Genomic DNA, 26,067 nt, shown 5'->3' with positions numbered 1-26,067 from the left:
TTGCTATTTGTGCTTGTTGTATAAGAGCAGAAAACGCGACACGTTCCGCACGAGAACAAAGAAAGAAAGAGCGAGGGATCAGTATATCGCATTGATTGTTTTTTTTTTTTTACCTTGTCGGAAACACTTAAAGTTTTCGGTTCAGCTAGGTAACTTTTAATAAAGGGAAAATCAGACACCCGCCCGTTCGTAAGCAATTGCTGCAAAGGAAACTCATACGGCTTCCTCGAAAGAAAAGCCTCGCAGTTGAAGAAAAACTACGTCAGATTACGTCAAACTGTTGCCTTTGCTTCGAGTTGTTGACAAATTCGACTTCGCCACGCCATCTGCTAGCCGCCTCGTTAGCTCAGATGTTAGAGCGGCTGCCCCGGAAAGGCAGCGCTCCCGGGTTCGAGTGCCGGACCAGGACGAATTTTTCTTCAACTGCGAGGCTTCCTTTTTTTTTTTTCGAGGAACCCGTATGGGTTTCCTTTGTAGCAATTGCTACGAACGAGTGAATGTCTGATTTTTCACTTTATTAATTACTTCTCTCTACCTTGCGGGTTTCCGCAGGGCTCACACCTAAAACTAGGCAACTTTTGTTCATACGACATCCGCGGAACTATTACAGCGTCCTAAGAAGCCGTCCACCAAACATCTGCAGCGTGCTGTATGGCGCCCTCACATCTTGATGAGCGGCGCGTGGTTCATGTGGCCGGCCAGGGCGTCAGCCTTGTCCGACGGCGGGTGACCCCCGTTGTTCGCGCCCCTTCCCGCATCGTTCGAGGCCTCGTCCTGGCTGGCCCCGCCGTTGTTCTGTTCGGCGTCCCGCTGCTGCCGCTGCTGCTGACGCCGCTTGCGCTCGCGCCGGCGCCGCCGCCTACGCCGCCGCCTCAGGCGCCGCTTCCGCTCCTGGCGGAGCCGCTTGCGCCGCTCTTCCTCGTCTTCCTCGGCGCCTTCCTCCTCTTCCTCTTCCTCCTGCAGAGCGAGAGTGAGTCCAGTGTTCGTTTCCCGTTATGTACTTTGCAATATTTCCTGTTGGGCTAGCTGGCGAAACATTTATTAGAAGGCTGGCGCGAGCAGACACAATAACATTCAAAAGAAGATGATATACTTGATTGACGGAAGCTTTGAACAACCCGACAGTTTCTAAGGAACAATAAGCAACAAAATGCGCGCTTTTTCGTAGAGCTTAATGAAAGCAACCAAAGTGATATGCCGTCGTCGTTGCCTTTCTTGGAGAAAGACTGATGTCGAATGCAGTGAGTGAGCTTTCAGCCAAAGCAATGATAACAACACACTTTCTTCGGTCACAAACGAAACTATGAGAGGTCGCAGCCATGACGACTATGGCATGCGATAATGGTGATAGGCAGCTACATTTGGCATATCAAGTTAAGCTTCTTTTTCCCTTCCCAACCTCTACTCATTTTGTGCGAAACGCCCAATTTTTAGCCAATCCCTCACGGTGGATACGTGCCACTTGCGCGAAGAAACAACACCAGCAGCCACAATATGAAGCGATGAGCAGTAGTGAGACAAGAAATGTCGTAGAAGCCAATATTTGGAAAAGGAGATCTCTACGTCAGGACAAGTTCCCTTGTCCAAACGATGGCTACAGCGACATTCCTTTTTTTTTTTTTTTGCTACTGCTAATCTTCCTGTGAACTCCTAGCTTATTTGAAATTTGTATATAAGGCGTTCCCCCTGCCTTTCATGACTTCTATTTATCTCTCTCGCGATGTATGTATGTATAAGCCGTTCATAAAGGCAAACCAACCAACCAACCAACCAACCAATTACCATGTTACCACCGTGTCCACGCAGAGCAGGCCGCGACAGAGCCACCTGCAACACTCCGTGAACACTGTTTTAATAAAAGAGCGTCCAACCAACCAACCAACTAATTACCATCTTACCACCGTGTCCATGCACAGCAGGCCGCGACAAAGTCAACTGCAATGCTCCTTGAACACTGTTTTAATAAAAGAGCATAACTCTTGCTCCCGGGTTGCGGCAACGATGCTATTTTGGGAGAAATCACACAAGAGCATTCGTACTCAACTTTATTGTAAACATTACACACGACTACTCATGTCGGATGGCACGAAAACTTTGCGACGTCGCTATCCGATGCGACCGGCAGTAGCTTCACGCTCAAATGTGTAAGCGTACAAAACACTACACTGGTTTCACTTAAATTTGCAGCGTAAGCAATAATATTCAAAATGAGCATGTAACCATGTCATTTAGCAATTTTTTCCCATTTCTGTCATAAGTTAAATGATAATCTGTTATCACACTGGTCAACTAAATGAATGCTCGCACCTATGACTTAATCAGGCATGATATTATTATTCTTAGGATTTTTGTTTCATTCTCTGTGACAAAATCGACAGCTTTTGGGCAGCGAAATGGTTACAGCGTCGGCTTGTTGCCCTTGGGTATCATAGCTCAAATCCCACTCACGGACACGTTCAAGCTTTTATTTAAAAAGCCTGAACAAAAGATGTACCTACCACCAAGTACAGTGGTTTAGCGGAAATAATGTTGCTAATTGAAACGGATATGCTTGCGAACCTTTCCTTATATGTCCTTATTGGCCTGGTGAGCTCTAATAAAGTACAAGTGGTGTAAAGTGCTGAAGAAGTTAGGCGCCCAATCTATGAATGACTTTGCTACTGTATTCATTGTTCGTGACGTGATTTATTCGCTGATAAAGTAACTTTGCTGAATTCAGAACAGGAGAGATGACCCAGTGGGTAATGAATTTTCAAATTGGGTACTCGTTGATAGACTGATTGAGTCATTGAATTATTGGTTGGCTCATTGATTGGTTGATTCATTGATTGATTAATTTTGTACGTTCGAAGAGAACACGGCCTATTAGGACAGCTTTTGTGAAGCGCTTGCAGTTCATTAGGGCACCTTGTTTCTTCAGTGCGCAAACTTCATCCATTCCGAGTCGCCCACATTAAGTATTACCCGATCTCTATCCTGTTATACTTCACAAAGTAATCTTGGAAAACAAAATTTCTTTCAGGCCATCAAACTCCAGGAAGTTCTACAGATGGCGCTGATCAAGGAGAAACGTACAGGTAGCAATATCAACATGGCAGGGTCTATTTGAGACGTTTCTAATAAAACTATTCATTTTCGCACATCCGTGTATGCTGATGTCGGCTTGAAGGGCCCTTCTCCAGGGCGCATGTAAATTTCAGCTATACACTGCAAGCTCTAAAATGCCGCTTGTTGATCACTTAAGCAAAATCATTTTTTCACACCGGTCCAGTGATGGGGAGGTAGAACAAATTTAATGTCCTGTTACCATATACCGCCAGGAAGCGAGCGCGTCTGGCGACAAAGACACTTTTTCTCGTCCTCGGACAGTGCGCTCAAGCGATCCCCTCCTTCTTCTATCCATAAACAGAAGGACCCAGCTGGGCTCACGTGAGAAGGCCCACCTGCTCCTCTTTCTCCAGTTTTTTTTTTTTTTTTTATCGCTGCGTGGCGCATTTCCGGTGGCGGTGTTGCGCGTTGCGTATTGGACGATTTAGCGAAGTAACGTGTCCTGGTGAGCGACGCTACAGTGCTGTGTTTTAAGTCGTAGTTGAACTACTTTTCTTGCGGCGCGCAGCGCTGTAATACTTTTCAGACACAATTGTCAACGCGTCAAGTGGCCGCTGCGCTTGTCTGTTTAAAATAGCCATCTCAGGCTAGAGGTCATTTACCAATGCTACCACACGCATGATAAGGCGCTACTGTACTCAAGTTTAAATAAAGTACGAGTTGCTCTGGCAGAAAGGAAGACTCACCTTTTCTATGGCAGTGAGGCTTTCAGCGTCAGCCAGGTTGTCTACTGCGATGGCCAAGAATACGTTGAGCAATATGTCTTCATTACAACGTGCAGTCAAGGAAAGCTCAGTTCGCGAAATAGAAGCGAATTTGGGCTCAGGCAAAGCGCGAAGTCAATGTCACGCCAAGGCTGAAGATGGTAAATGTGGAAGTCCGCATTTGACGCTTTAAAGAATAGTGTCTACTGCCGCACGGTGTTTTGGTGCAGGCGCTGTGCCAGGCCACTTTCTCTTTGTCCCCTAAACACTCGCCTTTTTTTTACCAAATGTATATAAGCCTTATTCGTTTCTCTCTGATGCTGCGTGTTCTTTTTTCGCAGATGATGCTGCATTGTAATATTTGGTCGGCAATCGTCGGCACCTTCCTGCCAAGCAGGGGGGTCATGGTGGTCACAGGAAGCACTGTAAAAGTGTATATAAATTCAATTAATAAGGTAATTCACTATACTGTGTACCTTTGGAACGTACGCTGTTTCCTCGTAGCTCACGGACAGCGACGTGCGGCAAAACAGGCAGGCATGTATATTTTTGTTAGGGGGGGGGGGGAGGGTAAAGCTGGATTTGTCGCCCATTGCTCAGTGAGTCAAGCACGAAGGAAGTATAGAGATTGCTTGTACTTAATGTTGGCAGAAAAGAATGAACAACGAGCAACACTTCCTGTGTTGCCAGCACCCGACCTTAAGCGCACATCGATGCTCCCATAAAGGATACAGTTGCCGCAAATGAAAAGAATAATGAAGTAGATGCAGGCCATCCCGCCGAGAGAGCCAACACCGCCGAAGGCTTTGATGCCGTCGTACATCACTACGTTCCAGTCCTCACCGGTCAGGATCTGCGGCAGAACAACGCATCACGGGTATGCTTGAGCACGTAGACTGCAGGAGCCTAGCTGCAACAAATGATCCGCAGCGAATTCTGCGCGTTCAGTATCAAAAGGCTGCGTGTACTCGGTAAGTATTATTATGTTCGTAACGTTTGGCAAAGGAATAAACTATGCCCCTCTGACACGACTCTAAAAAGCAGGACATACATGCTGGACCCGACTATCAGCTGTTTGCCTTATTTTTCTTTTTCTGCAACAACGTTTCTACATACGTGAAGTAACAAAAGCTTTCCGTATGAACGGCGGTGTGCAAACCGTTGTTCTGCATATAAATACGTGCACACTGCATCAATATCGAAGGAAATATTCCGAGTTATAACACCATGTATTGTAAACTTGTAAGTCAAAGCTTTACTGACATATTTGCAGTATAGTTCCCTCAATGAAAAATTGCCCTCTTTAAACCTCTTTATCTCACTGTGGGAAGAAGGAAAAGTACGGTTTGTAAACCACTCTTTTTTTTTTTTTGCTCGCATTCCGGCACATGTACCAACAAGTGCGATAATGTTAAGGCAAACCATCTATCGCACTCCGTGACACTATTTTTGATGTATAAATTGAAATTACCTGCTTCAATGTCCTCTAGCGACGCGGAAGCTACAGAAGGTGAATTTTGGCCGCGTGGTATACTGGAACACATCGCCTAAATGCAAGTGCACGGACGTTCTCGCATTACGGCCCCACCACAACGCAAGCGCCCAGCCGGGAATCGAAGCCGTGGCCTGGTGCACAGCAACAAAATGCCATAGCCAATGAACCACCGCGACGGGCACACAAGCAATCTGATAACCGATCGAGAATAAAATACGTGATCGTTAACTCAATGCTCGTCCTCCTTTCATCATTCGTCGTCAGCATTGTTCTTGACATCACACGTTAACGTATTACCAATGTCACCCTTGGGTACTTCACTGCTGCATCGACTATCTTTCGGCTTTGAGCTATGGCAAAAGAAAACACGAATAAGCTTTACATAATCGTGGTAGGCCAGCTTTGTGGTACGCCGCTCGTGCGCGCCATCCACCTGCCCTTCTTTGGTTACGAAGCACTGTAAACTTAGTAAAGATAACAAAGAAAGGAAAAGACAAAGGCTACGTCCATTATGCGACATGGCGGAGGAAATCGAGTGATTCACCTGGAATACGGTGAGCAGAGCCTGCCAGAAGGTATCGAAATTGCTTCGCGGCTTGTCTTCGGTGCGGCGGTTGAATCTGCCGCCGAACACCTGCATTCCGAGCAGAGCGAATATCACGATGAACAGGAACAACAGCAGCAGCAGGCTGGCAATCGACCGCATCGAGTTGATCAGAGACGCCACCAGGTTCCGAAGCGACGCCCAATACCTGTCACGGGGCGGGAGGGGAGAAAGCGCGATGCCAGCCAGGTCAGTGCCAGTGCAGAGACAGCGACGCCCTTGCTCAGTTTGTGGCTGTTTTGTGAGCGAAATTTTTCGTTAGGAAAAATATCGCCAAATTCTGCCGCCTGCCGTAGATGACATGTTTTCTCCTACAAGTCCATGATATCTCCGACGCCGCTGCTCACCTGAGCGCGTTTACATGAACTCGACACCTCCCGGTTTCCTCTTTTTTGCAACGTAAATGACTGCATTAAAGATCGATTTAAACATGGATTGCGGCGCGCGCCTTCAGCTGTTGGAGGTACCTTGACCATAGTTAGTTGCTCCCTTCGTATTTCTCGTTGGAAAAGAAGGATTAAGGATTCCTGCGGGTTGCAGGGAGGCTACCGAAGCTAAGCTGAGTTCGCATGCCACCGCTTTTAACTTCATCGCTTCTGTGCGCGTCTCTCAGTCTCTGTCACTCCTCGTCATATACAAAACCTGCTGTAACATATCTAGCCTGCAGCAAGGCAAACTTCTGCACTTAGAAATTTTTCTCTGTTTTTTTAAATATGTATATATAAAGAGATGATGACGACACTCAGAAGTTCGAGCTGCTCCTGTGCTTCAGAGTGTGATGAGAAGAAAGAAAAACACTATGCTAAATATAACTTCATGGTGACACTCAAAGAACACAAAGTCAAGGGCCTATGCGAACAATCTGCACAAACACTCATTTTCAGAAAAGATACTGTTCATAGTTATGCGGCAGAAGGCGAAGAAAAGAAACATCCTTATTGCCACCAAAAATGTCAGTAGTATCTCTCAAAAGTCACACTCACGAGGTCGTGAACATCAAATGTTTGTAAATATTTCAAAGTGACTCGCCAAATGCGATCTCCTATGTGGTTTTCTCGTCAAATGTATTTATTGACGTAGCAAAACACTGTTTTCAAAAGCAAATGAAATGTATGATGGCGTTTTCACATAACCATTCAAAAAGGACGTTTCCGAAAACCGCGGCAGCCATAGAGGAAGTCGATAAAAAAATATTGGCACGGTGTAGCATTTTAACTCACAAGCTACCATGTATTAACCATTGACCATTTATTAACCATTGACAATTTGTTTTCAAAAGCGTTTCGCAAATGTAGAAGGAGAAGAAGAAGAAGCGGAGCAGTGCAGACGTTCGTCTCATGGGCTCCGTAGATTCTGACCCTCACGGACTATCTCGACCCACCGGGCCGCCAACTTTTGAGTTGGATCTGAGAGAGCTCGCAAGCTGGATCACCCGGACACCGATTTCAAGACGATAGGACCATTTTTTGGCAAATTACCGGACTTTGGCGGGAAACGCTCGCCGCTAAGCCTACCGAGGTTTAGCACGACTACGGGCGTTTGCGGGCAGCCAGGCCCGCTCAGCGACAGCGATGCAGCCTGGACCCGACTCCCGCTCCACGAAATATACGAATTTTGAGCCATCGGCGAGTAGACTAGCCCAGAATTTGCTGGAAGCACAAAAGATGGACGACGACCACCTCGGCACCTCCGACTCCGAGAATTCGGCGGACGGGGAGATCGAGGACTCCGCCATGCAGGAGCAGCAAGACACTCACAAATCAGACGAAGCAAATTGGAAATTGGTCATGACCAAATGCCAAAAGAAGCAACAGAGGAACAACGGACGGAACGCCGCCAGCGCCGGGAATTCCCCGGCCGCTCAAGGCGACCTCGGAGGGTAATCTCCGGCCCGTCCGCTGACAGCTGGCGCGCCAGCTTCTGGCGCGCTGAATAAAGACGGGAAAGGAGCGCAGCGGAGGCTGCCCCCGCTCCCCAGAGACGATTTCAAGATTATTTTGCGACCGCGGGGACTCGTAGTCAAGTCGCTCCAGCAATTTCAAGTGGCCCAGGCCGTAGCCGCGGCATGCAGCAACAAGTTCGAGGGAAGAGACCTGATCACCAGGCTCCGCACAGGATCAAACATAATAATCGTGAGCACGCCGAACGAGGAGGCCGCCCCGCTCGCGAGGCGCATCACTAGCCTCACGATCGAGGGGCGCTCATACGACGTGAACGCTTACGTGGCCCGCACCGGAAAACACCCGGCGTGGCGTGATACACGGAGTGGACCCCGGAGCGACACCGGAGGAACTGAAAGCCGACTTGTGGACGCGCACACACGGTGTGACCATCCACAGCGCCCGTAGACTAGGCGAGGCCAAGACGGTCGTCATCACCTTTGACGGATCCATCACACCGAAACACGTCATCTACTGCGGAGCCGAGTACAAGTGCTACCCGTACCGGCCCACAAGACAAATCTGCTACGTTTGCGGCCAAGAAGGTCACCGCTACGACGTGTGCCCCCCACCGGACGCCAAGGCTTGCAAACAGTGCGGGATGCAGAACCCGCCAAAGGATGACCTGTGTACCCCGAGATGCCTGATCTGCGGAGGCAACCACGCTACCGAATCGAGGGAGTGCCAAGACCGACTAAAGAAAGCCAGGGACCTGCGAGGCAAGGCCAACGGCGGCAACAACGGCGGCGGACGCGAGAGCAGACGTCGCAGCCGGGACGACCGCGGCAAGAAGCCGATGTGGTTCAGCTCAGAGGGGGAGACCTCGCGGAGCCGTTCAAGATCTCGGGCGTCGCGGAGCCGTTCACGGAGCCGGTTACGGTCCTTCCCGCCCCTGCCGCCCCTGGCCATTAAGGGAGGGAGCCAGCTGCAGCAGCAGCAGAAGAGGAAGAAGATGAAGAAGAAGCGTACCCGAAAGAGCGGCGGCGTTAAGGTGAGCTGGGGAGCCGAAAACCCCTGGTTTGCTCCGCACTCGGGTGGGGTAGCTAACGAAAAGAACAAAAACAGCAACCGCGAACGGCCTAGACAGGAGGACTCGGAGAAAATAGCGCTGAGACGCGAATTCGAGCTATCACGCGCTAGGCAGAAAGAGCTAGAACGCCAAATAGCAGAGCTAACATTATAAGATATGAAGACGCCAAATAGACACACGCAAGAGAAGAGAACTTTGTGTGTGTCTCTTTATTTGGCGTCTTCATATCTTATAATGCACAGCTACCCACTAGCCCAACAAGAAGTGCTTTTAAGCAGAGCTAACGAAGGCAGTGCGAGACCTTAGGTCGAACAGCCCTCCGCAGCCACAAACCGTACAAACCCAAGCCCCATGGCAAGCAGGCAACGAGGATTTCGCCAAGTTTAAAGCAGAGATTCAGCAAATGATGCAGCAGATGATGCAGCAACAGCAGCAACAAATGCAGCAAGTGCAATAACAAGTCACAGAGCTCCGGAGCAGCACCTGCAAGCAGACGTTTACCGAGAACACTAGAGAGAAGGCCTACCACCGCCCCGCACTGGCATCCCTCGCCGACATATCCGCAAACAACACCGAGGCTTAAACATGGCCAGTACAACTTTAAGCAAGCAAGAAACCTTAGCTATATGGCAATGGAACTGCATAGGCTACCGTAAGAAGCAGGGCCTCCTCCAACAATACATTCACACACAACAAACACCGCCCGACATCATATCGCTTCAAGAGACGGGCACGATACCAACACTCGCAGGATACACGTGTTACGAGACTCAAGAGAAAGGAAGAACGGCAACCCTAGTCAGCAAGTCACTCATCGCCATAAGTCATGACAGGATAGCCGACACCGATGTAGAGCACGTGATCGTAGAATTTATACCAAAGAAGAAAAGAAAGAGCGGCAGTATCTTCTTGTAAGTGCATACAGCCCTCCGAAACAGGGGAAGCGAAAATTCTACGAGCTTTTCCATGGCGCACGCAAACTAGCGAAAGACAGCACGCTAATCATCCTAGGAGACTTTAACGCCATGGACAAAAGCTGGGGATATAAACAACAAACCCAAAAGGCAAAACGCTAGCGGAGGCTGCAGAGAACACCGACTGCAACCTCCTCATAGACCCAGACACTCCAACCAGAATCGGAACCAGCGTTAGTACCGACAGCTGCCCCAACCTCACGTTCATACAAGGAGCGGAACAAGCAGTGTGGAAGAACCTGTTAGAGAGAACCTGGGTAGTGACCACTACATACTCAAGACGCAAGTAACTTCGGGCAGGCTAAGGCGTCACCTGGGATCGGCAAAAATTACGTACTGGAGCGCTTTTCGACAGGCATGCGATAGGAATCTCGCCGAGAACGGGATCCAATTAATATAAGAGTGGGGGAAAATGCTCAATGAAAAACAGCGCCAGTACACCAAAGAAATAGCGCGAACGACGCAGACGCCCGAGGTAGACGCCAGACTGCTCAAGCTGTGGGCAGCTAGACGCGGGCTCACCAAGAGATGGAAGAAAGAAAACAACAGGAAGCTAAAGATAAAGACCGCAGAAGTCACAGCGAAAGCAGAGGAGTACGCGGCGCAATTGACAAGGCAAAATTGGCAGCAATTCAGCGACTCCCCCAACGGAACTTTGAACACAGCGAGGGCGTAGCATATTCTCAAGGTTCTCAGAGATCCGACCAAGACCAAGGCAGAAAACAACAAAACCATCTACCGGTTCATCCACAAACTCGAGGGACCAGACTCAGAACTCCTGGAGAAGGTATGCGTTAAGTGCTTCGGGGACACGAACCCAGCAGCTTACACAAAGCGCTACCGGGGATGAGAAAAAGTTAACTTGGACAGACCCATCAGGCGAGAAGAGGTCTACGCAGCGATTCGAAACACAACCAGAAACACGGCCGTGGGTGCAGACAAGATCAATAACGCACTCATCCGCAACCTCAGTGAAGAGTTAATCGCAGAATTAACCGACTTTCTCAACAAACACTGGGAAGCTGAGACGGTCCCCGAGGAGTGGAAGCGTGCGGAGGTAGTCATGACTCCTAAACCGGGCAAAAAACTTCAAATTCAGAGCCTCAGACCGATCTCGCTCACATCGTGTCTGGGAAAACTGTACGAACGAGTGGTGACTCCGAGACTATGAGACTACAAGAGTACATGGAGGACAATGAACTGTATCCGCACAACATGTTTGGCTTCAGAGCAAAATTATGGACCCAAGACTTACTGCTTAAAATCAAAGAAGGAGTACTCGGGAACGTCCCAAGGAGCGGGGAGACTACAATAATGGCATTGGATATCAAGGGGGCTTTTGACAATGTAAGCCACGAGGCTATCCTCACGGGCATGAACGACTCTGCGAGAGGAGAGTCTATGGCTACGTCAAAGCCTTCCTTTCAAACAGAACGGCAACGATTGGCCTGGGAGAGCTCCGATCAGAGAAGTTCCTTACTCCAAACAAAGGGACGCCTCAAGGGTCGGTCATCTCCCCCACGCTTTTCAACATAGCCATGATTGATTTGGCAAAACAGTTAAAAGAAATCGACGGCATACACCATGCCATGTATACCGACGACATCACCATCTGGGTTAACACAGGCTCGCTGTTTGTGCCCAGGATCCCCTGTTTGTGCCCAGTGATGTGCGTGTGTTTCCGACAAAGCTCCCTTCGGAGGGAAAGGGCAACAAACCTCCGGATTGGTGGGACCTGAGGTCATCCGTCTCCTGACGCAGCATTGGGGGAGGCGACAGAACAATGACCACGCAGGGGATAAAAAGAGCGACGTGATCGGGTACTGCAACTTCTTCATGAACTTTTTTCTCTGTACTCTTTGAAACTTGTAGGTATGTAATATAAACTCGTGTATGTGAAACGTCTTGAATATCAGGACCCAGCCCCCCAAGTTCCCTTTCTCCTCCACGAGCAAAGTACATTTCACTTCTTAGGACCCCCAGTCGCAAAGGCCAGCAAAGCGACAGCCTATCTGATTTCTGCGTGTAGCTGACGGTCTTCCACTTTACCCACGTTACCTTTATTGCGATGCCAATTATATGGACACTCCAAGCGCATTTCTGACGTCGGCGTCACCGTGACCTTCCGTATAAAGTCCAAGGACGATAAAATTTTCGCCGCGCGCCTAATGGTGTATGTGTCAGTGCAAACGTGCGAGTGTGCGCATCTCGCTTTCGAAAGAGAGCAAGTGCGCTGTCTCCGTCACGCACACGGCTCATCGAATGTGATGTGTTCATCTTTGCTTGTGTGCGCTGACACCATGCTCGTAAATTCAGTTAGCCAGCAAATGTTTCCAAGTTGATATGGTCGATAGAACTACTATCCTTGCTTCGTACAAGGTGTGTACTAATTTGATATCGGAATCGAGGCTTCGCCTTTCGGGCGAAACTGCGACATTTCTTTCTTTCAATTTCTTGCTGCATTGTGAATGAGCTCTCTCAAGCTACAGCGGTTCGGTACACCAGCTTGTGCTGTTTCTCCTGTGGCAAAGAACGCTGCACCTGGTTGATTGATCACGATCAGAAGCGATGAAGTAAAGCATGGTGGGTGCAAGCGCACTGAGAATTTGCCTAGCCGCACTGTTCCCGCTGTAAATCATGATGAGTGCACTAGGCACACCCTGGCGACGCTGAAGCGCAGAAGAGAGTGAGTGTGTGTGCAGTCTCAGTGATGTTAAATACTACAGAAGTGAGTATTTTCGAACATACAGAAATGTAATACACATAACAGTGCGCGGCGGTTTCATACAAATTTGTCTAACTTTCCCATCTGCTTCTTCACTAATTATCTCCCTTCATGATTTTTTTCTTATCTTTCCTATACATTAATGACGATACTTTCTTCAACCAAGGGTTGCCAGCCAGTAGGCTGCCAGTCGCCAGTTGGCTCTCTTTTCTTTCTTTATCTATAAGATCGCTTTTGTATATGAGCACAGTAACACCAATACTATCGGATTAAGGTAAAGCTAAGGAATTGCTGAGCTCCACACAACAAAGGAATGGTGAGTTTCCTTTTCGCTGAAAACAGTGAGAATGAAAGTAGGCATAGGACAAACCAAGATGTATGTACTGAAAGATAAGCAGCGTAATATCATCAGTAAGCTCGAAGATATACACTCTAAGAAAAGTTTACACCCTTTGGAGTGCCCCTTTTGCCACACAACAATAATCGTCATCTGCCTTGATGCGTTTCCTTTCTTTAACGCTTCGAGCCCGGTACTTTCCCGTAACGAACGGCATGCGCGTTATCAGCATGATAGCATTCCCGACAGGAAAGTAGCAGGCGCGGCGTTTTCAAGAAAGGAAACGCATCAAAGCAGATGACGATTACTGTTGTGCGGCAGAAGGGGCACTTCAAAGGGTGTAAACTTTTCTTAGAATGTAGTAAAAGAAGCGGAAGAATTCTATACTGACTTGTACAGTACGCAAAGCAGCCACTATACCTCCATTCGAAGTAGTAATGAACAGGTTACAGACTCCTATATCTAGCGAAAGTTAGGAGGCTATTGCAAGGCATGAAACGGGGAAAAGTGGAAACGGGAAAGATGGACTACCAGTCAATTTAATTAAACATGGTGGGGACATAATGCTTGAAAAATAGCGACCCTTTATACGAACTCGGAGAGTGCTAACATTATACTAATCCATAAAAGGGGAGACATTAAAGAAATCAGAAATTATAGGTCCATTAGCTTACTTTTAATATTATATCAAATATTCACCAAGATAATCACCCACAGAATAAGGGCAACACTGGACTTTAGTTAACCAAGGGAAGAGGCAGGTTTCAGGAAGGGATACTCTACAATGGATCACATCTATGTCACCAACCAGGTAATCGAGAAATCCGTACAGTACAATCAGCCTCTCTATATGGCTTTCATAAATTACGAAAAGATGTTTGATTCAGTCAAGATAATAATAATAATAATATTTGGGGTTTTACGTGCCAAAACCACTTTCTGATTATGAGGCACGCCGTAGTGGAGGACTCCGGAAATTTTGACCACCTGGGGTTCTTTAACGTGCACCTAAATCTAAGCACACGGGTGTTTTCGCATTTCGCCCCCATCGAAATGCGGCCGCCGTGGCCGGGATTCGATCCCGCGACCTCGTGCTCAGCAGCCCAACACCATAGCCACTGAGCAACCACGGCGGGTGCAGTCAAGATACCAGCAGTCATAGAGGCATTACGTAATCAAGGAATACAGGACGCTTACCTAGATATCTTGGAAAGTATCGGCAGAGATTCCGCAGCTACCTTAATTCTCCGCAAGAAAAGTTGGAAGATACCTATAAAGAAAAGGGTCACACAACGAGACCCAGTCTCTCCTATGCTGTTCACTGCGTGCTTGGAAGTATCCACGCTATTAAACAGGGAAGGCTTAGGTGTAAGGATCAACGGCGAATATTTCAGCAACTTTCGACTTGGAGATCACATTGTCCTGTTCAGCAACACTGGGGACGAGTTATAAAAAATGATTGAGGACCTTAACAGGGAGAGTGTAAGAATGGGGTGGAAGATTAATATGCAGAAGACAAAGATAATGATCAATAGTCGGGCATGGAAACATGAGTTCAGGATCGCCAGTCACCCTCTAGAGTCTGTGAAGGAGTACGTTTACCTAGGTCAATCACTCAGAGGCTACTCTGATCATGGAAAGGAAATTTACAGAAGAATAAAAATGGGTTGAGGCGCATTCGGCAGACATTGTCATATCCTGACTGGAAACTTACCAGTATCATTAAAAAGAAAGGTGTATAATCAATGCATTCTACCGGTGCTGACATATCGTGCAGTGACTTGGAGATTGGCAAAGAAGCTTGAGAACAAGTTCAGGACCGCACGAAGAGCGATGGAACGAAGAATGTTAGGCATGCCGTTAACAGACAGGAATAGAGCGGTGTGGATCAGAGAGCAAACAGGGATAGCCGATATTCTAATTGACATTTAGAGAAAGAAATGGAGCTGGGCAGGTCACGTGATGCGTAGGTTAGATAACCGGTGTAGCATGAGGGTTACAGAATGGGTGCCAAGAGAAGAAAAGCACAGTCATTGATGGCAGAAGACTAGGTGGGGTGGTTAAAAAAATTTGCAGGCGCTATATAGTTGGAATCGGTTGGCGCAGGACAGGGGTGATTGGAGATAACAGAGAGAGGCCTTCGTCCTGCAGTGGACATAAAGTAGGCTGATCATGATGATGATAATGACACAACAAAGATGCAGGCAATTTCTTCTCGAACAACAAATACGGAAGTCGGGATCTCAGTGATAGTGACTAGTTTATAGGAGAAATAACCAAAACTATGTTTGTCTATTTAATCAACAGCTTTGGGGAACGTGTTTTCATTTCGAAGTTGAAAACGCCCAGGACGCGAATAATTGAACGGCCATTCAACCAATTTCTTGCGACTATAGCGCCAACGCCGGAAATATTTTTAAGACGGGAGTTGAAATATACAGCTGTTCAGGTCAACATCTTTCTTCATCACATTCTTGCCAAGTGCCCAGAGAAGACAACTAGAAAACGAATATTTTTCTCCGCACATTTTCACTGTATCCTGAAAATTGCAGCATCGCAAATAGAATATACTCTCTAGTACTTTTAATGAAGAAGTTAATCGGCTAGTTCAGGTGACGAACCGCATCCTTCTCTAATCGTCACAAGAATAACGTGCGTAGCTGTGAGAGATTAAATTCCTAAGAGATGGCAGCTTAGTGTCTGCCGTGTTGATCTTGCATAGTAAGTTATACACGTCTTCCTCGGAGCGCATGGCTCCTATGAGTACTACTCGTGTTAAAAGAAAATCCTGGGTGTATATGCTGTTACTGGTTCATACAGTTGCGCATTCGGTGAGGTTTACTCACTTGGTGACCTTGAATATTCGCAGAAGGCGGACGCAACGCAGCACGGACACTCCTAGCGGAGGCATGAGGCCGGTGTATGTGAACACCGTCTCCAGGATCGAGCTGATCACCACGAAGCAGTCGAAGCGGTTGAACAGCGACACGAAGTAGCCCTGGAAGCCCAGGCTGTACAGCTTCAGTAGCATCTCCAGCGTGAACAGCACCACGAAGAACATATTCGCCACGTCTGCGCACGAAAAGAACAGCAGCAGTGGTTAAGACTTAAATACGATTACCATTTGTAGCCTAGTTCAGTCACATTGTGTCTATCTATCTAGGCTCTTTACGCGTGAAACCTGCTATTCAAATTCTCTACTTGCAGTGCCGCTTTATCAGATGCTTGACGGCTATTAACCTCCTAACCTACTATGTGCCGTAATCGTTTTGATGTAGTTGTTGGCAGTCACGTCGTCGATGCTCACTTTGTTGTTTTCCACCAACCATCAGACTATGAGCGCATCCTCTATTTTTTTATGTGCCGTATGTGTCACGATCATCATTTTCATCTTCAAAAAATATCTTTTAAAATTTCTTTTTGGTGCTGGGCGGATCCGAATGCGCGTCAGGCGGGCTCCTCAAGGATTGCAGCTGGGCGCTTTTGCGCTTGGCCGCGAATGCCCACGGGCTGCGAAGGAACAATTACCAGCGTTTCGATGCACCGGTGAAATATCTGAGACCACGTAAACGAAGGAAGACTTTGTGAGTGCACTGCTAGATGGCCCCACGCGTCTCGAGAGGAGTGTGGCTGCAGTACGCGGCTTACACATGACTGGTTTCGGAGGTCGCAATACGGTGGGTCGCTTCACTGCTTGAATGGCAATCGCATTACCACCGACCGTCATCGTGAGCTGGCTTGTGCCGGAATTTTTGCAAGCAATGAGGCATGTTTGCTTTTCTTTTTTATTTCGGCAGAACCCATCTGACGAGGATTGTCGACGGTAATGATTTCGCGCTGAATTAAATTTGCCAACACAACGTCTTGCCACTGTCGAAACCAGTTATGTATGAGGCGTGTACTACAGCGTGACTCCTCTTATACGCTTGCCTAAGAACATCTGGTGTCACCTAGCGGCGGCGCCGTGAATCCTGCACATCTCGTCCGAAATGCATGGCGCACTGCAACGTGAGAACGTCGAGAAGCCCGTCATGCGGCAGCCGGGCTCCTCCCTCGCGCATTTTTCGAAACAAGCTGCGTCATGCAGTGCCGCTGCCAAGAAGTCCGCAGGCGGCCTCCCAGACGAGAAGTGTGGCACGCAGGTGCGGGCGAACGCTGAAAATTGTTCCTTTACTTGTAGCACACCTAATATCACATACACTATGTGCCAAGTTGTCGAGAGCTTCATCAAATAGCGGCACATTCCCAATGCATTCGTGACACAGCCCGCTCAAGCATCGTGTTGTTGTCCTCGAGGAAACCGTGTGACGCGGGTTCGATTCCGGCCAGCGTCGGAGAAATTCAAAGCATTGTTTTGAAGCATTGTATGCGGCACTTTCCGAGTGCCACATACCTAGTCACCAATGTTGTCGTCAGAGACGTTCATTGAAGAGCAACACGCACCTACTGGCACGTGCTCAGTGGTCCAAACTGGCTTCAAAGAAGCTCGTTAAAGAGTGATACATACAAAGTTCTGTATCTACTTTTCCCTATGTCCACTTTCCCCTTTGATGAGTGGCACATGTGTACACATTGCCACATACTCAATGAGCCAAGCTAGTCCGACGGCTGGTTTTCAACCCGGTTCCTTCAGCACAGCAGCCTGATTCTCTAATCATTCGAACATAAACTACAGAGTGACTCAGGCTGGTGGGAAAACAGAACCAAACGTACATACATGCTAGGTCGATTCAGAAAGTCCTTGGGTCTCTTTCTTTATCCAAATTACGACTGTAAATACGAAGTCATCTTATCCATTCCCAGCAGTGAACCCTTCTTGCAGCGGCCCGGCCTTATTTCCCGGAGCTCCGCGACACGACGCTGCTGTCAGTTGTGGAAGATGACGGTCGTGCTTCATCCGTCTACGGCTCATGCGCAACGAAGTCTGATTTGTTTTCTATGGAGCAAGTGCCGAACCCCCGTCTAAATCCGCAAGGAAATGGAGCCCACGCGTATGGAAAGGCGTTTCGCTGTGAGAAGTGCGAGGTGGTGGTGGTGTCAATTCGGAGAAGGCCGTGGAGACTTGCATGGCAATGAGCGTTCGAAGAGGTTGCGTGAGTCGCTGCCTGACGAGTGGGGCATCTCCAGTTTAGTGCCGCGATGGGAGAAATGTCTGAACCGGTGTGGGGACTATATGTAAAAATAGTGTAAGGTACGTAGAATAGTACGTCTACTTGTCATTACCTGCATGTACTCTATTATGGCCCAAATAATATATATAGGCGCAAAGACTCTGATTCGCCCTCACACACACACCCGCACGCACATGTATATATAGAGTTGAACATTGCGAAAAAATAGGGACCCATAAGAAGTCATACTGGAAGGTTCAGAGCTAATTTTGGTCACTCAGAGTTTCAGAATAATGCACACGCAAAGGGAGTCACATGGGCGTTTCCTTTATTCCACCCCTATCGAAACGTTCTGCCGCGACCGGGACGTATACCTCTCACGAAGCGCGCGCCTGCACAACGTCACAGCTGATGAGCCACTTGTCAGGTACATTATCAATTCGCAGGTAGACTAATCAAATCATTTCGAATCAGTATCATCATAAGGAGTCAGTCGAAGAAGTCCCCAACAACGATAAGGCCTCTCGCATACCTCCAATTACACGTCGCCTTTCTAAGCCATTCTAGACGGTGCATGTTAATACTTCCCGATTACATAAAGCGATCTATATTCCCACCACCCTGAACTGATTTTCCTTACTGCCCGTCCTATGTTCCTTCGTATTTTTTTTTATTTCTTGCGGGCAAAGGATACGACAGAAACAAGGCTCTTGAGGAAATCAAGCTACACACCAAGAACGGGCGGAATATCCCAATAGTCAACCAGCTCAAAGTGCTGGGTCTGGTAATCGAGAACAAAGGCACAAATACGGAAACCGTAAAGAAGTTAGACACAAAGGTAACAAACACCATGAGATTAATCAAACGAATTACTAACAAGCACCAAGGTATGAAGGAAGAAAGTATCATACGGCTGATACAATCATTCGTAATCAGTCAGATCACATACATAGCAGCCTTCCACAATTGGTTTGCAGCAGAAAAGCGTAAAATTAACAACATGATAAAAAAGGCATACAAACTAGCGCTAGGGGTTCCCATCAGTACGAGCACGGATCTCTTGCTCAAGTTAGGACTCCACAACACACTGGACGAACTCATAGAAGCACAACAAACATCTCAAGCAGAGCGACTAACCAAAACCAAAACGGGACGGCATATACTAAGCACACTAGGAATGAATTATCACAATCTATACGGGGAAAAGAGCACGATAACGAGAGAAATTCGTGACAAACTCCTAGTACCAAATATACCCAAGAACATGCATCCAGGTTACAATGACGGCAGACGCAAGAGTAGAGCAGAGAAAATTATCCGAAGCTTTGGGTCAGACGACAGAGCAACTTTCGTAGACATGGCTGAATACCCAGACAGAAATAGCTATGTAGCAGTAATCGTAGATCACACCCAAAAACCCCTTACAAGCGTATCAGTTAATACCAAACATTCCGAGACCGCAGAGGAGGTAGCCATTGCACTAGAATTGGTCTCCACGAATGCTCAGTACATCATTAGCGATTCTCAAGCGGCCATTAGAAATTATGCAAAGGGTAGGATCTCTCCTGAGGCATGGCACATCATCAGAGTCAATGAAGCAAAGTTCTCCAATGCAGAGAGGAACGGCAGGCAATTGATCTGGTTCCCAGCGCATACGACTCCAGACATTCCCGCAGTCAACCTCAACGAGGTAGCACACCGCGAAGCTCGAGGTCTTACTCGCCGAGCTGAGCAAAGAGTGACTTCCATCGGTCAGGAGAACGCGGAGGAGGAAATCTGGAGAGAAAAAGATGTATTAACAAGATTTAGTGATATTACCAAATTCTATCAAAATCGGAGGCGGGTATTACCACCGCCTCACACTAAACTGAACAGAGCTGAGTCCGTTACTTGGAGGCGACTACAAACAGAAACTTATACGAGTCCCGTGCAACTAAAAACTTTCTACCCCGATATATACGAGAGCGATATGTGCAAGCTATGCAAGTGTGTTAGAGCCACCCTTCAACACATGTTGTGGGGATGTGAAATATACCAAAATAAAATGGCAGTCTCCCCAGAAAATCTACGGGCGCTGTGGTCGGCCGTGCTGCTCAGCTCAGAACTCCAAGACCAACTTTGGGCCGTCCAACGAGCCAAGGAAGCCGCACGGGAGCAGCAGCTCCCAGTGGCCCTCTAGGCGGCCCCAGGCCCGGGCCTCCCAATCGCCGGATTCCAAATAAAGTTATCTCTCTCTCTCTCTCTCTCTCTCTCTCTCTCTCTCTCTCTCTCTCTCTCTCTCTCTCACACACACACACACACACACACACACACACACACACACACACACACACACACACACACACACACACACACACACACACACACACACACACACACACACACACACACACACACACACACACACACACACACACACACACACAATGAATTCGTTACCCTAAGACATTTGTCAGCTGACCTAGTTGACTTATACTGACATTCCCCTGATAAAGACGGAAGACCAATATCTTCGCAGCAAGATTGGACACGAGTGAATATAAATATATGTATCAGTACTTATCTTTCGGTGGGTGTATATTTTTATTGTGTTCTCATACGCATGGAGCCCCACGTAACGTTACCCAAACTTTAAATAAATGCAAATGCCACGTAGCTGGACAGAACCAAGGTAATGCTGTTTGCCGTCGCTTGGAGATACTCAGGTTGTCTTTCTTTCTGAAAAACTCCCGATACCACTTACTGTTGCTCAATACGTGCTACATAAAAGGTTTTTTTTTTTTTCTAACGTGAAAGAAAACCGCGAAATACACGCAATATTGCCGACTTTCGGCGGTAGGAGAGCCGCGAAGTCGTTTCGTAGCTTTATTTTGATTATTCCGTATTTCGCTAGGTTCTTCAATCCACCACGGGATACGACGTTTATTCGCCAGTACGTTAGTTTGACGGATGCATTTTGTGGCAGCCTCAATAATAAAGCCTGTTATATAGGCCACCGCATCGTCTACTATAAATGAGGTAATATCATCTCGGTCTAACTTTGTTAGTTCTCTGAAAGCTTCCCAGTTAGCCGAGTCAACCTTCCATCGGGGTACGTGTGGCGAGCATATATCTCGATTTGTGAAGCTTAACATAATTGGGAAGCGGTCGCTCCCATAGAGTTCTTGAAAACGGGCCAGTCCTGGTACGGCATTAGCGTACTCGACACTACGCTTAAATCTATGGAGGAATATCTATTACGTGCGACGCTGTAGTACGTTGCCTCTTTCTCAGTAACTATACGTGCTCCTGACGAAAAAAGAAAGTCTGCAATCAGGCGATTTCTCCCATCGTGAGTCTCTCGACAAAGCGTTATTGCCTTTGAATCTCCGACAACTATGTATGGCACAGGAATTGCTGAAACATAGTTACTAGCGCAAACAAGACTAACTTAAACAACGTTGGGGCAAGATATGTAGAGCGCTACACTTCAACTGACAGGCTTTCTGTGGCTTGCTGTGGGCGCCTATCGGCTTCGTTGCGCGTGTGGTTTTCCCCTAGGTGGCACATTCGTTTATCTTCCCGTCTGCGCATTTATTAGAGCTTACGGTGGTTTCTTGCGTGTTTTTTCGGAATACATCCTGTCAGTTGAAGTCTAGCTCTCTGTTCTGTCCCAATATTTTTTCCGTTAATCTTGTTAGCGCTAGTGACCATGTCTCAGCAAATGCATCAACACCAAGTAGCCCAATTTTCTGCGTTAATGGCGCAGAAAGTTCATCTATGTAGTTTGAAATTGCGTTTTATTAAGTTGATGGTTCGGAGGGATGTATACAGAGCTGATAGTGACTAGCCTGTAAAACAACACCCCTCGGAGAACAACTGCCTCTAGGGGCGCATGAAGTCTTATTTCCCGTTAGACAACACCTCTGTCGACTACGATAGAAACAACACGGAATGACAGGATAGTGTCATCGCGCTTTTTACGAAAAGTAGAACATTGTCCGAGAAAATTTGTCTCAGTAAGATTGAGGCGTGCTTCTTGGACACACAGCGCCGTGAGACTAAATTGCGGAGGATTTCTTTAAGGTCATCGAGCTTACGGAGGAGACCTCTGACATTCCAGTGAGCTATTTTAGTGCCGATTTTAGAAATAGTTGTGTACTGTGTATTTAATGTCTGATAGGGCCCTTTACAGGCCCCGTAATGCCATCTTGCCTTTCTTTTTTTTTTTTTTTCTTGAAGCGGCCCAGAGATTCTCGGCGCTTCTTAGGCGCTGGTGGCGTCGTCTGGCCGGAATATCCGTCCATCGCCTCGTTCGGGGCGCTAGAAACGCGCTCTCGCGAGCGGTTTATTCGCGCTGAAGGCCTGGCGTCGGGGGACGAGACCCTTGAAGCGACCAGCGCGGGGGTCGATGGCGCCCCTTCTTCCGAGATAGCGGAGCAGCGCTAGTCGCAGCCGCCGAAGGGTCATATGGCGTCACAACCGGCTCACTACGCGTGGGCCAGACAGCAGCCGAAAACCGTTGTGACGCTGTCCCATGACCTGCCTCTTCGGCAAAGCTGGTTTTAGACAGGGTAGGACACCTGTCTTAGTTTTGCTTTAAATGAAATGTTTTCGTTGACTTTAATTGTAACTGTTTCCTTCTCTTTCTCCCACGACCCGCAGGACCACGAATAGGCGGCATGCTCCTGATCACAGTCGACGCTCTTCAGTTTGTTCTCACAGGATTCCGCTGAATTTTCGTGGGCACATTTGGCACAGGTGAGGCGCCCGCGACAGATCTGTGAACTGTGGCCAACTCTTTGAAACTTAAAGCAACAGATAGTACTTGGAATGTAGGGCCTGACTATGATCATTATCTAGCCTGTCTCGATGGTCTCCGGAAGCACACTTGCACCGGATGTTAGAATAATGTGATTCGTTTCAATCTCTTTGCCATGACATCTTAATTCATTTTATATTGATCACATTTTCATCTTTCCAACCCTCTAAATGCTCAGATTAGGTAAGGTCCATCAGATCATCATCGGAGATGATACTACGAGTGGTGTTCATCGTGCGGTGCGGGGTCACTGTTACTGGTATTTCGCAAAGGACACTGGGGTATGTGACTTTTCACGTTGTTTTTTGTCGCGTAGTTCCAGGCGGAGATCTCCACTTGCCAACTTTGTAGCCTGGCCCTATGGTCCCGGTCAAACGTGTCGCAACAAAAGGTAATACAGCACTTACGCTCATGTCTGGCTCCTCACTATGAATTACGTGAAAGCGGGCAAAATTTTGTCTTGTAGCCAAAAAAAAATGGAGTACTTCAGTGTGCCTCCGTTTCTGGGGGCGATCAGAAAGTACAGGAAAGGAAAGGAACTAGCCATATATCTAGAATATGTTTGGGTGGTGGCGCGAGCAACCCACCGTGGAGCCCAACGACAGGACGCATTGTCGCAAGCCGCCTAGCACGTTCTTCGGGAGACTCCTCGGCACGCTTATCCCGCGCCTTTTGCCCACTCTTGTTCAGCTCTTGCCCGGCGCTCGCCCACGACTTTGGGATCGGTCGACTCGCGCTCAGCCTGTCGCCGCTTGCGTTGCTGCTCCGTCGCTCTCGCTTGGCGTTCGGCCTCTCGATCGCCAGACGAATCCAGTGCATCCATAGCGCACACAGAGCCCGCAGCAACTGCCAGAGGAGGTGAACCCAGCGCGCCTCCGCCTACCCTCCTTCTCCGCGAAGCTCCACCTTATTTCCTCCTCCCCGAACGCGCAGCCCGCTCTCTCTCTCGACCTCCAGGTGCCGTCCTCCTCTGGCGGCCACTTCCCTCGCCCATCTCGGCGGCCTCCAAGCTAATCTCTCCGATTTCACAGACGGGGCACGTACGCTTCCGCGTAATATAGCGGTACGTTGGAATAATACTTTCTACCCCGTTCCGGCGACTGACGCGCCCCTCTGTGGCGTTAGGAGCATAAGCTGAACTCAGAATGAGGATCGCAGCAAAGAAAAACGAGGAAGAAGAGACAAGAGTCTGCCTTTGTATTTTCGTGATTATTATTATTATTATTATTATTATTATTATTATTATTATTATTATTATTATTATTATTATTATTATTATTATTATTATTATTATTATTATAGTAGTAGTAGTGTCATTATTATTATTTGATGAATATACAAGACACAATAAACAGGCCTGTCATAGCCACGTTCAACAACTTACAGAGCCTGCAGACAGCATACAACCACGTGTGTTTAAATAAATAACAAACATCCTTTGAGGTATTAAACCGAGCTGCCACAACCATGCTCAGTTGCGCTAATATAAGGATACGACAGGATATACCAAGTCGCCCAAAACGCCCCTCTTGTGAACGATCTGGCATTTCACCTTGAAAGTGGTCCAGCCAAGGCGGTTGCGTGTGGTGTTCAGATGCCAGCGTCAACGTGTTCAGGAACACGAGTACGATGACGATCCAGTAGAAGGCTTGCGACTTGACACCCTTGCGGCAGGCGCGCCGTAGCCTGCGGTTGGTACGAGTCAGCTGCTTGCTGCGTGTAAGAAAACGAAGTCGACAAACGATTGGTCAGAGTGGGAGAGGATCGTCAAAGTCAACCTGTTCCTTCCCTTGCACATATAAATCGGAGTCCCCATTAGCGGTAGATTCATTCAAGATGGCGGACGACAGAAAACTATATTGCTGCTTACGCAACCAACTTAATTAATTTCTTTAACGGCTCGTATACATAAAGCTGCCTGTATACAGATGCTCTGTATGGCTTGCTATGCGTATTTACGCACAGCTCGCAATACAGAGCATCTCCTACAAGGACGAGAAGTGGGAAGCGTGCAGACACTTATCCCAGTCCTTACTTTGCAAGCTGAAATTATTCGGCTAGTGTGATCGATCATCCTGATTAGGCTATTTTCCATAAGTCATATTTTGACCCTGCTCCATTAAAAGTGCAACACGCTTTACTCAGAGGCCATCAAGATATCAAGCCGTTAACGCTTCAATGAGCTTAGCAGGTGGACATACGCGTTATCGCCAGAGCAGTCTCTCTCTCTCGAATAGTTCCCAGATAGTTGTTTTTTTTCATCGTCAACGTTGCAATCTTAGTCATTTAGGCGTAGTGTTCTCAGTTGGCAATCCCACTGCTTGTACTATCTGCAGGCTCTAAGAGCACCCTATGCAAGAGGCATCCAGCGCGACCAAGCGCGCTCTGCTGAAGTGGCGCGCACCTCTTGGATGCCCACCAGGACGGGACCACGACGTCGCCACTCGTCGTCTCCCCTTCCCGCTGTTGCTCCCGGTCGGTGTCTTGACTCGCTGCGCAGCCGCACCAAAAACAGACTCGTGTGAGCACAGTCGCAAACAGTCGAGTGAATGGCACTCGAGTGAGCATGCGCGGCACATATTCGAGCACGTAACTGAATCATCCCGTAACAACTCCGCTGGAATCAGGACACTTGCACTTCAAAGCTTTTCCAAGTAAGACATAGAGGCGCAAACATTTTCTAAGAAATGCTAACTGAACTTCACTTAAACATTTTCGTTCCCAGTCCGGTGATTGGCATGTTCAATAAGTTTTGCCCTAAGTGAAGACTGAGAGAGAAGTGCTATCGTTGCAGTAGTTGCTAAGTTTCAAGAAAACCACTAATGGCAGATACCAAAGAACATAGCCAGAAATCGTCTATGTGCATGAATTAAGAGATCTCTCAATGCGTATGAGAACCCGAGTTGTTTTAAGATTGTGGCTATAAAGTTCTAAAATTATTTTCTAGTGGTCGCTATGCGAAACGAAGTCTTCTTTGTCAACAATTAAGCGTAGTGAACATCAGCTGCGCTTTTCAATCCAGTTAAACTGTTGCGCCTTTGTAGATGGAGAACAAGGTCATTTATGTAGAAAATTACTGCGACGTGGAACTTACAGCGATTTCAACAAGCAGCGGTTATGTCGTGGCGAAGTGAAAGGTACGCCGTGCCTAGCATTTACAAAAGCGATTCCTGAGATAACACTCTGCTTGAAGAAACATCTGGTGCAGGCAAAAAAGCAGAAGCAAGCATAGTGCCAC

At 47.7% G+C, this 26,067-nt stretch overlaps 1 protein-coding gene across 4 annotated transcripts in view; it reads right to left on the bottom strand.

Annotated features, from left to right (window-relative positions):
* The window catches only part of LOC142592560 (muscle calcium channel subunit alpha-1-like), a 370,570-nt gene that overhangs the window by 134,600 nt on the left and 209,903 nt on the right, over positions 1-26,067 (bottom strand). For all 4 annotated transcript variants that reach the window (XM_075704077.1, XM_075704074.1, XM_075704078.1 and 1 more), the window contains exons 11-17: positions 25,234-25,321; positions 24,382-24,542; positions 15,764-15,989; positions 5,852-6,059; positions 4,545-4,665; positions 3,795-3,871; positions 665-957 (exon numbers count right to left, since the gene is read on the bottom strand). In XM_075704077.1, coding sequence (XP_075560192.1) covers positions 665-957; positions 3,795-3,871; positions 4,545-4,665; positions 5,852-6,059; positions 15,764-15,989; positions 24,382-24,542; positions 25,234-25,321 — 1,174 coding nt within the window. The remainder of the gene's footprint in view (positions 1-664; positions 958-3,794; positions 3,872-4,544; positions 4,666-5,851; positions 6,060-15,763; positions 15,990-24,381; positions 24,543-25,233; positions 25,322-26,067) is intronic.

This window comes from Dermacentor variabilis, chromosome 9 (assembly GCF_050947875.1).
Source record: "Dermacentor variabilis isolate Ectoservices chromosome 9, ASM5094787v1, whole genome shotgun sequence".
NCBI lineage: Eukaryota > Metazoa > Arthropoda > Arachnida > Ixodida > Ixodidae > Dermacentor > Dermacentor variabilis.
Note: the sequence above shows the minus strand (reverse complement) of the source record. Positions and strands in the feature narration are given on the sequence as shown.